Source organism: Enhydra lutris, unplaced genomic scaffold (genome assembly GCF_002288905.1).
Source record: "Enhydra lutris kenyoni isolate GAN:26980312 unplaced genomic scaffold, ASM228890v2 scaffoldscaffold50, whole genome shotgun sequence".
In the NCBI taxonomy this organism is placed as follows: Eukaryota; Metazoa; Chordata; class Mammalia; order Carnivora; family Mustelidae; genus Enhydra; species Enhydra lutris.
Genome location: NW_019154134.1, coordinates 182,716 through 197,294, shown reverse-complemented (window position 1 = coordinate 197,294; position 14,579 = coordinate 182,716). Strand labels below are relative to the sequence as shown.

Below are 14,579 nucleotides of genomic sequence, written 5' to 3'. Positions count from 1 at the left end.
TCCTGGCTCCGGGCAATCTTCTCATCACCACTCACTGGCTTTTCCAGTTCTGTGGGAATTTGGAAAAGGTCAGAGAGCAGCCCTGTTTCCCTTGTCAGAAGCATCTTTGCTCAGGTATCCAATGACAAATTGGTCACAAATTGAGTTCCTCCTCTTCAGGCGTCACCCTTCGCGCCCGAGGGAGGACAGGAGGACCGGAGATCTGCATATGTAAATGAGTGATTCGTAGTAATTACGGGCTGAGTCAGTGGCTCCACTAGAAATAGAACCCAGGCGTCTTGACTCAGAAACTTGGGGTTCCCCTACCGCGCAGCGGACGCCGCGTCCACTCTGCGGTCCTGACCCTTTCCGGGGCTGCCGCAGCACCAACAGAAGTTTCTTCGGTTTCTCCGCGGCACCTTCGCGCTTCGCAGCCCTGCGCGTAGCCGGACCAGGCGTGGGCGGGACGGGGGCGGAGCTGGGCCAGGTCCGGGGCGGGGCTTTGGCGTGGGCGGGGCTTCCTCGAGTTCCGGAGTCCAGTCGCTTCCCTTGGCCAGAGTGGAGATGCAGCCGCCGCCCCGAAAAGTGAGCTTGGCCTGGGAATGGGGACTCCTGGTGGGCTGGGGGAATGGTGGGAGTTGAGGGGGTCACCGGAGCCGCAGTGGGGGACGAGGAGTTGTAAGGGTTCGGGGCCTAACCCTGAAGTAACCCAGGAAACACCCCAGTCCCTCCCCGGTCCCGCCCCCTCACCGCTCCCTGCGCGGAGTGTTTTTCAGGTCCCGGCGCCAGGGGTCTTCAACCTCTTGTTACCCCCGCAGGTGAAGCCGGCCCAGGAGGTGAAGCTTCGCTTCTTGGAGCAGCTGAGCATCCTTCAGACCCGGCAGCAGAGGGAGGCGGATCTGCTGGAGGACATCAGGTAGCTTCTGATTCCTTCCACCATACCCTGACCTTTGCGGTTGCGCGCCCCTCCTCTCCTCGAACAGACCTGGGTCAGAGCTGGCCTGGGGAGGGGAAAGCAGGGGGTGAAGGGTTCTCCAACCTGCCCATTCCCGGCCCTCACTGTCGGCCTGGCTCTCCAGATACCGGTAGGGCTTATCCTTCCTCCTAACCCAACACACAGAAACACACAGGGACCCTCTCTCAAACCCATTGACTCCACACCCCTCCCTCTGCCCCACAATCAAGCTTGGGGCAGAATCTCCCCTCCCTCTTCCAGACTTGTTGGAAGGCTGGAATGTATCCAGGCCCCCATTCGTCCTCACCTCCAAGTCCAAAGATGGTTCTCCAGAGGTAGGGAGGATCCTGCTGAGGCTCTGAACAATGAGGTAAGGTTGTTCTGGGTTGCAGCTGCCTGAGGTGATCTCAAGGACTCTCTCTCCAGTCTCATTCCTTCCTGATGTACTCACACTTTAGGTCTGGCTCCCCTCTTCTTCCTGCCCAGGCTGAGGAGAGGATTGAGGGTGGGAGAACAGGACCAAACAGTGACACCATCCTGCCCCTTTAATCTTCATAGGTCCTACAGCAAGCAGAGGGCAGCCATTGAACGAGAATATGGACAGGTATGGGACTCCTTTTCCTGGACTTTCTCTTTTGTTGTGGCCTCCTTTGCACATGGCATTGTTTTTCTGCACATACTCCTCTTCTGGCCCACGGCAACGGCCTTGAGTTAGGCAGACTGGTGTCAGATCTCTCATGCTACTTGTTGGCTGTGTGACCTTGGACAAGGTGCTTAGCCTTTCTTGGCCTCAATTTCTTTCTCTGTAGAGTGGAATAATAATTGTAACTTTATATAGGATTGTTGTAAGGATGAAATAGGTAAATCACTTAGAGTGAGTGGCACATAATATGCATCTGATGAATAGCGTTTATTATACCTGGATTTTATTATACCTGGATTTCATGTTCTCCCAGTTGTTGAGAGTCTTTGAAAGGTAACTGAGTCTGTGATGACTTTCCCACCAGGCACTTCAGAAACTGGCAGGGCCATTCCTGAAGAGAGAAGGGCACCGGAGTGGGGAGATGGACAGCAGGTGCGTCCCATGGATGGGGGTAGTTCAGGGGACCTAGAAGGGGTGAGGAGCCCAACCCCAGGAACCTATGGGAATAAAGGGCCAGTGAGGGGAGAGGGCATGTGAGCTGCAGGTAGAGCTGACACAGCAGCCCGAGAGGAGCTGACCCAGCAAGGACACTGTGGGTGCAGGCGGAGGGCATGAGTGATCCTTGTGGCTGAGCTAATGCGCTGATCGATTGATAGGCTCCCAGACAAGGGGGAAGGGAAAGCACTGTGTCTCCTATGGTGTTGGGTTTGGTGGTGGGGGGGAGTGTCTCATGAAGCTTTGGAGTGCTCTCCTCCTCAACACAGACCTTCTCTGGGGAGAGGCAGGATGGTGTTTGGTGCCTGGCGCTGCCTGCTGGATGCCACCGTGGCTGGGGGCCAAGCCCGGCTCCAGGCATCTGACCGATACCGTGACCTGGCAGGGGGCACAGGGCGGAGTGCCAAGGAGCAGGTGCTCAGGAAGGTATGGCTCAGTGGATGGGATGAAGGAAGAGCTGGCTTGGGGTAGAAAGTGGTCTGGGTCAGGACTCTGTGCGTACACGCCCTTAGGGAGCAGAGAACCTCCAGAGGGCGCAAGCAGAGGTGCTGCAGTCTGTCCGGGAGCTGAGCCGAAGTCGGAAGCTGTATGGGCAGCGGGAACGTGTGTGGGCCTTGGCACAGGAGAAGGCGGCTGATGTCCAGGCTAGGTGGGGTCATGGGGAGTTGGGAAGCCTGACTGGGAGACGGGAGCCAAGGCACCACAGCTGAGCCTAACCTTGACTCCTCTCCCTTGCCTGCACAGACTGAACCGAAGTGACCACGGGCTCTTCCACACTCGGACCAGTCTCCAGAAACTCAGCACCAAGGTTTGGGGGGACGTGGACATGAGTGGAGGTGGGAAAGAGGTGGGCAGAGTAGTCTAGCAGTTTGGAACCCAAGGGCATAAATCTGAGAGACTGAGATGAATCCAGGCTTCCCTACATCTTCAATGTGTGACCCTGGTTAACTTGATCTCTCGGAGTTTCATGTTCTTCATCTGTAATGTGGAAATAGTATATTTCTTTTTTATTCCTTTACCATGCATTTATTGAGGACTCTGTGCCTTCAGAGTCTGATGAGGGGCAGATAGATAGTAAGTAAAGAAACAAATAATCAGATTAAGTGAAAACAAAACAAGGTGCTATGGTAAAGGGTAACAGGGTGTAATTTAGAGAGAAAAGCTATCTGAACACATGGCCTGAATGGCAAGAAGCAGCCAGCCATGCAAAGATCTAGGGGAAGAACATTCCAGGGAGAGGAAACGGTGAGTGCAGAGGCTCTGAGGTGGGAATAGCTTTGTGGGCTTCAAGAAACAGAAAGAAGGTCAGTGTGGCTGGAGCACTCTGAGCAGGGGGACAGGCACTGTGAAAACAGGTCAGAGAGATTGCAGGGGCCAGCTCTTGTTGCACCTGGCAAGCCACAGTAAGGAGCAATGGGATTTTATTTTAAATGGACATAGATGCCACTAGAGCATTTCAAGCTGGAGTTGTTGAGTGTGCAATATGTTTAGTGTAGCACCAGGTGCATAGTAAGCACTCAATAATATGAGAATCCATGCTGGATCTGGGTTGGCCTTGGAAGGATCCCACGGGTCCAGGGCTTCCTGTTGACACCTGTTTTCTCCTTCTAGCTCTCTGCCCAATCAGCCCAGTACTCCCAGCAGCTGAGAGCAGCCCGAAATGAGTACCTGCTCAACTTGGTGGCCACCAATGCCCACCTTGACCACTACTACCAGGAGGAGTTGCCAGCCCTGCTCAAGGCCAGTCCCAACCCAGATAGTCCTGCCTCTTGGCATGGGGGGGGGGAGGGGGTGTTGTATGGGAGAGCCTCTCCTTGCTTCCTACCATCTTCAGGCTAGGTGGTGCTAAGGTCCCAGCCTGCCTTGAGTGGCTGTAAGTTACATCCTTTAGTTCTGGTTTGGGTTTGTCTTCTAGCTGGCTACATGACATTTTGCAGAACACTTAGCCCCTCTGAACACCTAGTTGCCTCATTAGGGACAATTTTTGTTCTGCCTACTTTATAAAACTAATGGGGCTCAGGCGAGAGAATGGATATGAAAATGCTTTTTAGACTGTTAAGGTCTATGCATACATGAGGGCCTATTATTAGAAGCAGTAAAATGTCTCATTTCTTCCCTCTTTCCAATTCCTCACGCCCATCACCCATCTGAACCTGGGCAGAGAGCTTGCTTTGCAGTAGATGCTGGGGGAAGGGTGGGGTCACGATCTTGGGGTTCTCTCCAGGCCCTGGTCAGCGAGCTGTTGGAACACTTGAGGGACCCCTTGACCTTGCTAAGCCGCACTGAGCTGGAAGCTGCAGAGATGGCCCTGGAGCATGCCCGCCGTGGAGGGCAGGCAACCTCCCAGGTGAGGGCCGTGCCGTGTACGAGCTCCTCAGGGATCCCCTTCACCCTCCTCTTCAGTACAGACCACCCACTCTGTATCTGCCCCTTTGATTTTCACCTGTCCTTCTTTTTCCGAGAGGGGCTGGGGATAGGCTTGGAGGGGTAACCCATGAGTGACTAGTTTGACCTTTTTGAACCCCCAGGTAAGCTGGGAGGAGGATCTGAAGCTCTTTCTTCAGGAACCTGGAGTATTTTCCCCCACACCACCTCAGGAGTTTCAGCCTGCAGGGACTGATCAGGTGAGACTTCTCTCTTCATTGGAAGCCAACCACCTGTAAAGGGGACTGTGGTTTAGGCCTACTCCCTCATCACCCCTGTCCTGATTAGTGACTGTTAAACTGTGGAGAAGGGGTTTCAGAACTCTAGTTCCTCTTCCTTCTTCCTCTGTCCCATTTTGGGGACTCTCTGTGTGTCTCTGTCCACAGGAATGCACACCTGTGCCCTCACCTCTTTGTCCCTGTGGCTGGAGAAGGTTAGGACAGGGAGAAGGAAACAAGAAGGGACTGTAGAGAAGGAGCAACATCAGGTTCTCCTCTCAGCATCTGTGTACACTCTTCACATAGGTTTGCACCCTGGAGCTGGAGGGGGATGCAGGAGGCATGGCGGGGGACCGTAGCCTGGAGAAAGAGGTTCAGCGCTGGACGAGCCGAGCTGCCCGAGACTACAAGATCCAGAACCATGGGCATCGGGTGAGGTGGGGGGTGCAGGTGTTGTGGGTGGGTGGGAAGCGCTGAGAGACGAGGACTCCAGAGTCAGTGGGGGATGTCATAGGGCTGCATGCAGGAGAGGAAGGAAAGGGATTTTACTGCAATAGTGTGGCACAGTGGTTAAGAGCCCAGCTTTCAGAGCTAGACCCACCTGGGTTCGAATCCTGCTCGCTTGTTTTCTCATTATGTAACCCTGAGTAAGGGAGTGACTTAATCTCTCTGGACTTCAGTTTCCTTATTGTGAAGTGGGACTAATAACAGTCCCCACTGCATGAGGATGATTAAGTGACATAATGCATGCAAAGCAAGTAGCAAAGTGCCAGTCCATAGTAAGTTGTCTGCATAGTGTTTCCACCCACCCCTGTTCTCTGCCTTTCCAACCAGGTGCTGCAGCGGCTGGAGCAGAGGCGACAGCAGGCTCCAGGGCGGGAGGCGCCAGGTCTAGAACAGCGGCTGCAGGAAGTGAGGGAGAGCATCCGGCGGGCACAGGTGAGCCATAGCCCTGTTCCTGGGACCCCTGAGATCCCACCTGCTCACACAACACCCTCCTGCTGTCTAGCTACATGGTGGGGAGCAGGGAGGTGGGAGGTAGAATGTGGACATGTTTGGGGTGGCTCCACTCACCACCCAAAGGCAGGCCCATCCATGACCTTGGTTGATCTCTCTTCCCCATGCCAGGTGAGCCAGGTGAAGGGGGCTGCCCGGCTGGCCCTGCTCCAAGGAGCTGGCCTGGATGTGCAGCGCTGGCTGAAGCCAGCCATGACCCAGGCGCAGGATGAGGTAGAGCAGGAGCGACGGCTCAGTGAGGCCCGGCTGTCCCAGAGGGACCTCTCTCCCACGGTGAGTACCCTTTGCTCCCTACCCCTCTACACCTGGGAGGGTAAAGGGTAGATCTCCCCAGAGGAGGTCAGACCCTATAAAATGGGCATCCCAATAGTACTGAAGTCAAAGAGGTTGTTATGAGGCAGGAATGAAGTACGTATACTTTTTTGTATAGTTCGTAGCACAGAGTGCTCTCAGTGAATTTTTATCGTGACTATAGGATGGCAGTTATGAACTAAGGTTCTGAGTATGGGCTCTGGTTTATGCGCCAGCCACTCCACTTACTACTAGCTGTGTGGTCTTGGAAATTGACTTAACATTTCTGAGGCTCAGTTTTCTTATAAGTAAAATGAAGTAGGTGGCTCAGTTAAGGGTCTGAGTCTTGATTGCGGCTCAGGTCATGATCTTAGGGTTGTGAGATTGAGCCCTGCATCAGGCTCCATGCTCAGTATGGAGTCGGCTTGCCTCTCTCCTTCTCCCCCTGCCCTGCCCCCCAGTGCATGACATGCATGTGTGTACCCTTGCTCTCAACTAAATAAAATCTTTTTAAAACATTTGAAAAGTAGGTAAAACGAGATGATATAGTTATGCAAAATATCAGCGGGTTATTGTGAAGTTTCGATGAGGTGCTATACATAAGATGTTAAGTGTCATTCCTGGCCCATGGTAGGCACTCAGTACTGGAATTTTGCGATTGTTGTTGGTGTTACCCTGCTCTGTGGTGATTTTGCTTGTGATACATGGTGGACAGATGGGTGGTATTATCTTGGGTATTGATCTATTGGTGTTCTTTAAGGGTAGAATGGAGGAGTGGGGATTAAAATGGGTACTTGAGAGTGGGCCCCCCAGTGATGTCTGTTCTCTGTCCCCCAGGCTGAGGATGCTGAGCTCTCTGACTTTGAGGAATGTGAGGAGACAGGGGAGCTCTTTGAGGAACCTGCCCCTGTAGCCTTGGCCACCAGGCCCCTCCCCTGCCCAGCACATGTGGTGTTCAGCTATCAGGTATCAGGTGGGCACGGGGGCGGGGACCTCAGAGAAGTGGGGATGGGAGACAGCCATGTCCTGAATTCTTCCTTGTGGGGCCCAGGCAGGGCATGAGGATGAGCTGACCATCACAGAGGGCGAGTGGCTGGAGGTCATAGAAGAGGGAGATGCTGATGAATGGGTCAAGGTGGGTATGGACCGTAGGTTCTGACCTTGGCAGTGGGTGGGGGGGTGCGGCAGTGGGAAGAACTTCTCTGTGGCTTGCAAGGACCCAGCCAGACAAAGCTGGAAGCCTGAGGAGGAGGGCTAGGGCCATGGGCTGCTGAGTCAAGTCTGCTCTCTGTTCACATTGCTGCGTGAATAGGCTCGAAACCAGCACGGCAAGGTAGGCTTTGTCCCTGAGCGGTATCTCAACTTCCCGGACCTCTCCTTCCCTGAGAGTGGCCACGACAGTGACAATCCCTCAGGAGTAGAGCCCACAGGTAAGAATGGGAAATTCTGGGTCAGGGGACCTTGAGTCATGGTGGCCCTGAGGTGTCATGGCCCAGGGAACTACTCCCCATCAACTCCCCTCACCACCTCTCCTGGGCTTCTGCAGCCTTCCTGGCCCGTGCCCTATACAGCTACACAGGACAGAGTGCGGAGGAGCTGAGCTTTCCAGAGGGGGCGCTTATCCGCCTGCTGCCCCGGGCCCAGGATGGAGTGGATGATGGCTTCTGGAGAGGAGAATTCGGGGGCCATGTGGGGGTTTTCCCCTCCCTGTTAGTGGAGGAGCTGCTTGGTCCCCCAGAACCCCCTGAACTCTCAGACCCTGAACAGGTGAGGCTTCCTTCTCCCTGGGTCCCTAGGCTTCTCTGAGTTGAGCCTCCTACTCCAATGAGGCCCCATATTCATCTGAATGCCCCCTTCCTTCTCCCGGTTTACTTCCTACATTGGCTTGGACCTCCCAATCTCCTTTGGCTGGGCAGAGAAGAGGGAAACTTAGGCAGTTTTCCCTAAGAGTTTGGTGGTCCTACTTTAGTGCTAGATCTGAGTTTAGATTCATACTGCGTTGCCTTGGGCAGTGATATAAGCTTGGTGCTTACTTGTCATCTGGGAAAACTGGGGTAATAATACCTACTTCAGCAGCCCAACCCTCGTGTCTAGAGATAGGGAGGTAAAGCCCTTAGCACAGTGACCCAGAAGAGGTCGTTTAATATATGGTACCTACTCTTACAGCAGGAAGAGCCTAGGAGAGGGAGTCAGGAGAGCTGGGTTCTAGTTGGGACTCTACCACTAACAGGCTCCATGCTTTTCAATAGATGGCTTAACCTGAGTCTCATCTCTACAAGAAATCATAAAACAAAACTCCCTACTTCATGGGATGGTGTAAGGAATTAATTAGTGAGCATATGTGAAGTGCTAACAGAATGTCTGGGTCATAGTACCTATTGGCTATGGAAGTGTGTATCAGCTAAAGCCCCCATGTGTATAGAAGCATCTGGTTGCTGTCCAAATCAAGGAGGATGGGACAGGAATTGAAGATGAGATGAGAGGAAAAGGTGATGAAACCTTCCTGTGTGCCAGGAATAACCCCATGTGCCCCTCGTTCCTAGATGCTGCCATCCCCTTCTCCTCCTAGCTTCTCACCTCCTGTGCCCACCTCTGCCGTGGAGGGAGCCCCTGCACCTGCATTGCCTGTGGGTGAGTAGAGGGCACTGGGGGCCCTGGGAGGGAAAGAGACAGGCAGGAGGAGAAAGGTTGCCCTCGGCTTCTCTGCCTGCCCTCAGGAACCTCCTCCATCAGGCTCACAGAAGCAGGATGGTGAGAAGAGCTTGGGCTTTGGAGGGGAGGCAAGTGCATCATTGAGACTTTGCATATGACTTCCCAGTGTGTGGTTTGGGGTGGGATATTGAACCTGCCTGGGCCTTTACAGGGTGAGGAGAAAGGTCTCTATTTCACTGAGTTGTTGTGAGGGTTAGGAAGATGGGCCTAGGGGTGCCTGGGTGGTTCAGTCGTTAAGCCTTCTGCTCAGGTCATGATCCCAGGGTTCTGGGATCAAGCCCCGCATCAGGCTACCTGCTGAGCCTGCTTCTCCCTCTCCCACTCCCTCTGCTTGTGTTCCCTCTCTAGCTATCTCTTTGTCAAATAAATAAATAAAATCTTTAAAAAAAAAAGAAAGAAAGATGGGCCTAGCATTGTGCCTGGCACATAGTATGCATGCCTGCAGTAGCTGTTTCCTCATGAAGGTTATTTTACAAATTAGCCAGCTTTTCCCACTACGCATCCTCTGCCTTTAATGTTCTTGAATCCTGTAAACACTTTAGTTTGTGTCATCATTTTCCTTCTTGGAATGCCCACCTTTTCTAAAACCTTCTCATACTTCTACTTTCTTCACGGAGCCTCCCTCCCTGATCCCAGAGGTCCCTGTGACCATTTTCTGTACCCCCTGCTCCAGCCCCTATAGTTCACTTTGAATGATTTAGCACAATCATTCATTGTGTTTGTTGGTTTTTCAGTACTGGGTTCCTGACAGCCACTGGGAATGGGGGTGGTGTGAATCCCATCACCCCCTCTCAGCAGTTGCCAAGTAAGTGCTGAGGATGGATAGATCAATGGATCTTGTGGCTCTAAGACTAGGGACTATTCGTTAATTCATCAAATATTTACAGAGTTCCACTGTTCTAAGTGCTGGAGATGCAGCGATGAACAAAACAAAGCCTGAAGACTGACTTGTGGCTCTTGTTTGCAGACCGAGATCTGGACTGCCCTGGACCCCTGGACATGATGATACCTCGACTCAGGCCGGTACGGGTCCCTCCCTTGGAGGAGATTGTGTCATTCCAACGTGTCCTGTTTTGTCTGCGGGGCTGAGGGAATGGACAGGGATGTCCCCAAGGGAGGGTTCTGGAGCTCTGATTCTGTGTTCTCTACAGATGCGTCCACCACCTCCCCCACCAGCTAAAGCCCCAGATCCTGGCCACCCAGATTCTCTCACCTGAAGCCAGGGGGATTGCTGTCCCCCAGTGATGCTGCTGTCCCTATACCCAAGATGTCAGAGAACAACCCCTCTATGATCTGGAGTAATAACACAGCCAAAAGCTGGAGTTTCCCCCATTTCCACTCTTACCTCCAGGGGTAGAAACTTTCCCTCTCCCTATTTCCAGAGCTGGAACTCACTCCTTTCCCCTCATCATAATTCTACTATCTCTAGGGCTGGAACTATCCCTCTTTCTTCTGCCACCACCCCATCTCTAGGGTGGTAAAATGGATTGTGAAATCTCTGGGGCTGGAACCCATCTTCCAAAGTCTTGAGTGGCTCCAGCCCATCTGTGTCTCCACCCTGACTCTGTGACGCAGTCCACTGGGTCTGTGACCCATGGCCACTGGGGTTGGGGGCTGGGACAGGAGCAGGCCTGTCAAAAGGAGCTGGAGCCAGTATGCAACACAGCTGTAATGGTCTGAGCGGATTTATTGACAGTGAATAAAGGGCACTAAGCCCAAGCCAGGGCCTGGACCTCTTTTGCCAAGAGGGCAGGGGGCCTAAGGTGCTATTGCTTTAGGGGCCCACCAAGGGCAGGGGCCTGCTCCCAGCTGCCACGCTCTAGCAAATGGAGCGAGATAATGGGGAAGGGGTCAGGCGGCCTGTTGGCAGGCAGGGGAAGTGAAAGATACTGAGGGATGGGGTTGAGACTTCTCCCGAGGTCCCCCAGCCTGAGGCCATGCAACTCCAGATAGAAGTAGAGCTGGTTCCTCAGGTGGGGACAGTGCTGTCCAGTGGAGAGGAGGGCCTTCATGCCCGCCCACCCCCTGGCCCTGCCAGCTGGTAGTCCATCAGCACAATGAAGAAGGAGGCTTGGAGGAGAGGAAGGGTAACAGTGTTGCTTTCTATTCAGGATGTGTCTCAGCTTTCCCCTGGGGGCTGCAGGACCTTCCCTGTCTGCTGGAGCACATGCCCACTCCCCATCACTAAACCAAAGAATTTGCAGCAAAGGCCATCCTGGGGAGTACAGTGAGCTAATGGGCTTAGGTGGTGTAAGTAGGGGGTGGGAAGATGAGATTATCTGATTTGGGGCCCAGGCAGACTCACCTCACACACCCCCTGCTCCCCGTGGTGGGGATACCTGTGAGAGAGAAGTGGTCAACAATGGGAGAAGAGGATGTGGGTCCAATCAGTGCTACCTCCCCCTGCCCCCAGGGTAGGAGGCAATAAGAGCTGAGCCCACCATAGCCATGCCCATGCCTTCATACCTGGTGATCTGAGGTGTCCAGTTTGCTTGACTGTCCAATTGCCTCTCGACTGGCCAGTCCTGGGCTTGGGCCCCTCTCTCCAGCCCCAGGCATGGGCTCTGCGAAGGCTCTAGCGTTCCCCTCAAGTGCACAAGGGATTAGGCTGCCATCCCTGAGTCCTCCATTCTGCACTGGGGGACTGGCGAGGCCTGGGGGCTGTGGCCTTTCAGGGGGCACACTCTCAATGGCAGGTGTCCCTGCCCTGGGCTGCCCTCCCCCGGACCCCTGACTACCCGCTGTGTCCTGCCCTCCACCAGACCCCCAGCTCCTGTCCGTGGGAGAGCCATCACGATGCTCATGTAGCCCATAGCGCTTCTCAATGTGTGTCACCCGGAACCTGGGAAGGGAGGGAACACTGGGGCTTAAGACCACAACTCAGAGACTGCTAGGCTTCCCCCCAACCAGGGACATCCTGGGTTTCATGGTCACTTCCCTCTGGCCTGGGGGGAGGGGGGAGACTTCCCCAGATTATGGGGCATATGTACAGCCTGACTTCTGCTGTAGCTCACAGTCTAGGAGAACAGAGCTGGGGCCCACCTTTGGAGTCAGGTGCCTGGTCACTGGGGCTCCCACCTCAAACTCCCTTTCTCTGGGGCTTTCTGTCCCCACCTGCCCACAGAGAACACGGTGGTCTCTCCAGGCCGGGGGCGGCTCTTTCCTTCCTTGGAGCGTCCCTGACGAACAAGCGGGGGCCTCTTGTTGCGGCTGCAGTGGATACAAGGGGCTGCAGAGCCCAGATGCACTGTGTGATGATGGGAAGGGGCTCCATCTTGCAGGCTGGAGGTGGCATCCACGCTGGACGATAGGGAAGAAGGGAGCACAAGTGACATTACCATTTCCTTTCCTTTTCCATTTGTGTCTGTTCTTTCAGCTTCTTAAATCCCCAGATGCCACGCTTTCCCCAGGCCCCAGCACTCTTGTATTTATCTAATAAACACAATATTCAGATTTTAGTCATCATGTGTTCTCTTTCCCAGGGTTGTTTGCTAAAAAGAGGGCAATGTTTAACCCAAAGGAATGGCACAAGGGATAAATGTCAGGCTTGATGATATCCAGATGGGAAGTATGGTTTGAAGGACTCAGATTTCTAGAAAACTTCTTTCTTCTTATAGGCTAGCCAGCTTTGCCTCCCCCCTGGCCCCCCAGACATGCGAGGACATTGGGAAAGGATTGTGCTGGAGGAGAGGGTACTCTCCAAGGCAAGCTAAGTCATGCTGGCCCTTGTTTCCAGCTCACCTGGACAGCTGCACTGTCCCTTCTCCTTCACTGTCCCCCAGCATCTCCTTCAAGGCCTCAGCATTGGCTGAGGGGAGAAGGAAAAGAGGGAGTCAGTGGAGGTGGAGGTCAGGGCAAGAGAAAGTTGAGCAGGGGGCAGGGGCTGGGAGAGCAAACGGCCAGTCTACACCCACCTTCATTTTGGATGATGCAGCGAACAATCCTCTCTACGGTGTCCTCATTCATGTCATCGTCTTCAGCTGAAGGATGAGAGGTTGGCAAGGAAGCAGGAAGTGAGTCAGCTTTGGGTGGACATTACCTGGTGGCTTCTGTGGCTTACTGCTCAAGACCTATCCCTTTGTCTATTTGCCATCATGCTGGATGTTAGCATTTGGGGGCCAGGGCAGAAAAGATGGGAAAGTCAGTGGGAGCCCAAGACTATCAACAGTGGGCCCTTCCCACCCATGCTGCCTTTCCTAGGCTTGCTTTCAGGGTGGTGTCATCCCAGTTGCTGACTCAAGAAAGCATCATTAAGCCTTGGTCAGGATTTGGCCTGGGTCTCTTGATCAGGAAGTCAGAAAGAGGTGTGGGGTGAAGGAAATGGGAGGAAGGTGACTGAGCCGGGTTCTAGGCTCCTCACTCACGGGGCTGGAGCTGGGCATCGTCGGGCTCCGAGCCCCTCGACGTGCGGCAGCGGTAGCCCTTCTTCTTGAGCACGTGGCAGATCATGAAGCCTACGAGGCCCATGAGGAAGAAGACCAGCACAAGCAGGAAGAGCATGTATAGCCCATGTTGGGGCGGCTCCAGGTCAGGCTGTGGTTCCGACATGAGGCCCTGGGGGGCGAGCGCGGGCCAGGGCGCCTCCTGGGGTTAGGGGGCTGCAGCTAGGGACTAGGGGAGGGATAGGAATTCGGTCCTCAGGACCCGAAACCGACGAGCCTCTGAGGTCCGGCCCCACCCCCCTACCCAACCAAGGAGCTGTCCGTGCCAGGGGTGCTGGTCCGGGGCAAGGGTGCCAGACGGTGGCTGCGCAAGCCCTCTTCCACGACCCTGATCCTGCTTCCCCGACGCCCAGAGCGTTCCCCTTTCCAGCTTGTCCTGAGCTTCCGTCCCTCCCAAGGACACTGCAGAGCGAGATGGGACGGAATTCTCAGGCGGCCGGCGCAAGAATCGCGCCTGAGTCAGCGCCCGCACCTCCTCCGCGTCGGCCTGAGCCAGGCCTCTGCAACCCCCTCCCCTGCCTGTATTCCCGCACAACGCCACCCCTTTCGGTTCCTCCCATCCTGACCACTTGGCCCACTCGATACCGGTGGCTTGGTTCTGGCTCCGGCTCCGGCTCGGGTTCCGGCTCCAGGGACGTCCTAGTCCGGCTTAGGGCCCCCGACGCCCTCCCGGCGCTCATCCCTTGCTTCCTCCCCCTCCCCCCCTCGCCGCCTCACCGGCTCCGGGCTCTGGCTGCAGATACCGGTGCCGCGGCAGGCGGGGGGAGGGAAGGATGAAGAGGGATGCGGGCTGGTTAGGAGCTGCGGCTGGCTCCGGACAACTCCGGCTGTGGGAAGGGGAAGGAAATGGGGATGGCGGGGGGGCGCCGCCGCAGCCGCCCTAGGTTCCCAAATGCCTTCTCCAGTCGCCAGCCCGGGACCAGGGGGCGGAGCGCAGGTGTGCGGGGCGGAGAGACAGAGCCTTGCGTGCTTGTGAGCGCAAGTGTGGGGCGCGCGTGACTGCGCCGCCCCCCTCCGTCCCCTCCGGGGGGAGTGTGCGGCGCCGAGTCAGAGTTCGGGTGGGGAGGACAGGCAGTCAGAACAAAGTGCTCTCCACTGTTCTATCCTGCATGCTTGCCTCATCTCCTGCCCTCAGATGCCTCGGTCTGGTGGATAGCCAGGAATCTTCCCAGCGGACCAGGGGAAGCTTGCTTTCTGTACCGGAGAGGGACGCAGTGGCGGTTCTCCGGAGTCTCCTAGACTGGTGACAATGGCCTGCGCCCCGTTTGGGGCAGCTGGCTGGACGAGATGTCTCGGATTCCCGAGGATTTGACCCCTGCCCGGGAGGAGATGACCCTCGCATCCTAGAACCGATGCTACCCGTCTGCCGCAGAGCGCAGATGCTTACGCTCCGGAACCTGGAA

General features: G+C 55.1%; 2 protein-coding genes across 4 annotated transcripts; one reads left to right on the top strand and one right to left on the bottom strand.

The window, feature by feature from the left end:
- The first annotated feature begins 466 nt into the window (after window positions 1-466).
- On the top strand, window positions 467-10,331 carry LOC111156957 (FCH and double SH3 domains 1). 3 transcript variants are annotated; one of them, XM_022518135.1, is made up of 20 exons: window positions 467-564; window positions 798-895; window positions 1,493-1,538; window positions 1,942-2,009; window positions 2,363-2,498; window positions 2,585-2,721; window positions 2,817-2,880; window positions 3,684-3,812; window positions 4,297-4,419; window positions 4,601-4,696; window positions 5,021-5,146; window positions 5,549-5,653; window positions 5,843-6,004; window positions 6,860-6,988; window positions 7,074-7,157; window positions 7,335-7,452; window positions 7,569-7,789; window positions 8,566-8,653; window positions 9,702-9,757; window positions 9,886-10,331. In XM_022518135.1, exons 1-20 carry the CDS (start codon window positions 544-546, stop codon window positions 9,949-9,951), a joined length of 2,073 nt encoding a protein of 690 aa, XP_022373843.1. In that variant the 5' UTR covers window positions 467-543; the 3' UTR covers window positions 9,952-10,331. The 3 variants fall into 3 exon arrangements, with proteins under 3 accessions (XP_022373843.1, XP_022373844.1, XP_022373841.1); XM_022518136.1 differs by having other exon boundaries at window positions 539-564; window positions 2,357-2,498; XM_022518133.1 differs by having other exon boundaries at window positions 539-564; window positions 2,342-2,498.
- A 72-nt stretch (window positions 10,332-10,403) lies between these two features.
- On the bottom strand, window positions 10,404-14,392 carry LOC111156958 (RELT like 2). The gene is made up of 7 exons (XM_022518137.1): window positions 13,762-14,392; window positions 13,099-13,345; window positions 12,649-12,714; window positions 12,476-12,542; window positions 11,849-12,034; window positions 11,201-11,576; window positions 10,404-11,073 (listed from the first exon to the last, which is right to left on the bottom strand). The coding sequence occupies exons 2-7, from the start codon at window positions 13,280-13,282 to the stop codon at window positions 11,041-11,043; spliced, it is 912 nt and encodes a 303-aa protein (XP_022373845.1). The 5' UTR covers window positions 13,283-13,345; window positions 13,762-14,392; the 3' UTR covers window positions 10,404-11,040.
- Window positions 14,393-14,579: the final 187 nt, after the last annotated feature.

Coding starts and splice junctions, on each gene's coding strand:
- LOC111156957 (XM_022518133.1), top strand. CDS start 544: ATGCAGCCGCCGCCCCGAAAA. Junction 565..797: donor TGCAGCCGCCGCCCCGAAAA/GTGAGCTTGGCC, acceptor TTACCCCCGCAG/GTGAAGCCGGCCCAGGAGGT. Junction 9,758..9,885: donor TGATACCTCGACTCAGGCCG/GTACGGGTCCCT, acceptor TGTTCTCTACAG/ATGCGTCCACCACCTCCCCC.
- LOC111156958 (XM_022518137.1), bottom strand. CDS start 13,282: ATGTCGGAACCACAGCCTGACCTGGAGCCGCCCCAACATGGGCTATAC. Junction 12,543..12,648: donor CTGCATCATCCAAAATGAAG/GTGGGTGTAGAC, acceptor TTCTCCCCTCAG/CCAATGCTGAGGCCTTGAAG. Junction 11,577..11,848: donor ACCGTGTTCTCTGTGGGCAG/GTGGGGACAGAA, acceptor CTCCCTTCCCAG/GTTCCGGGTGACACACATTG.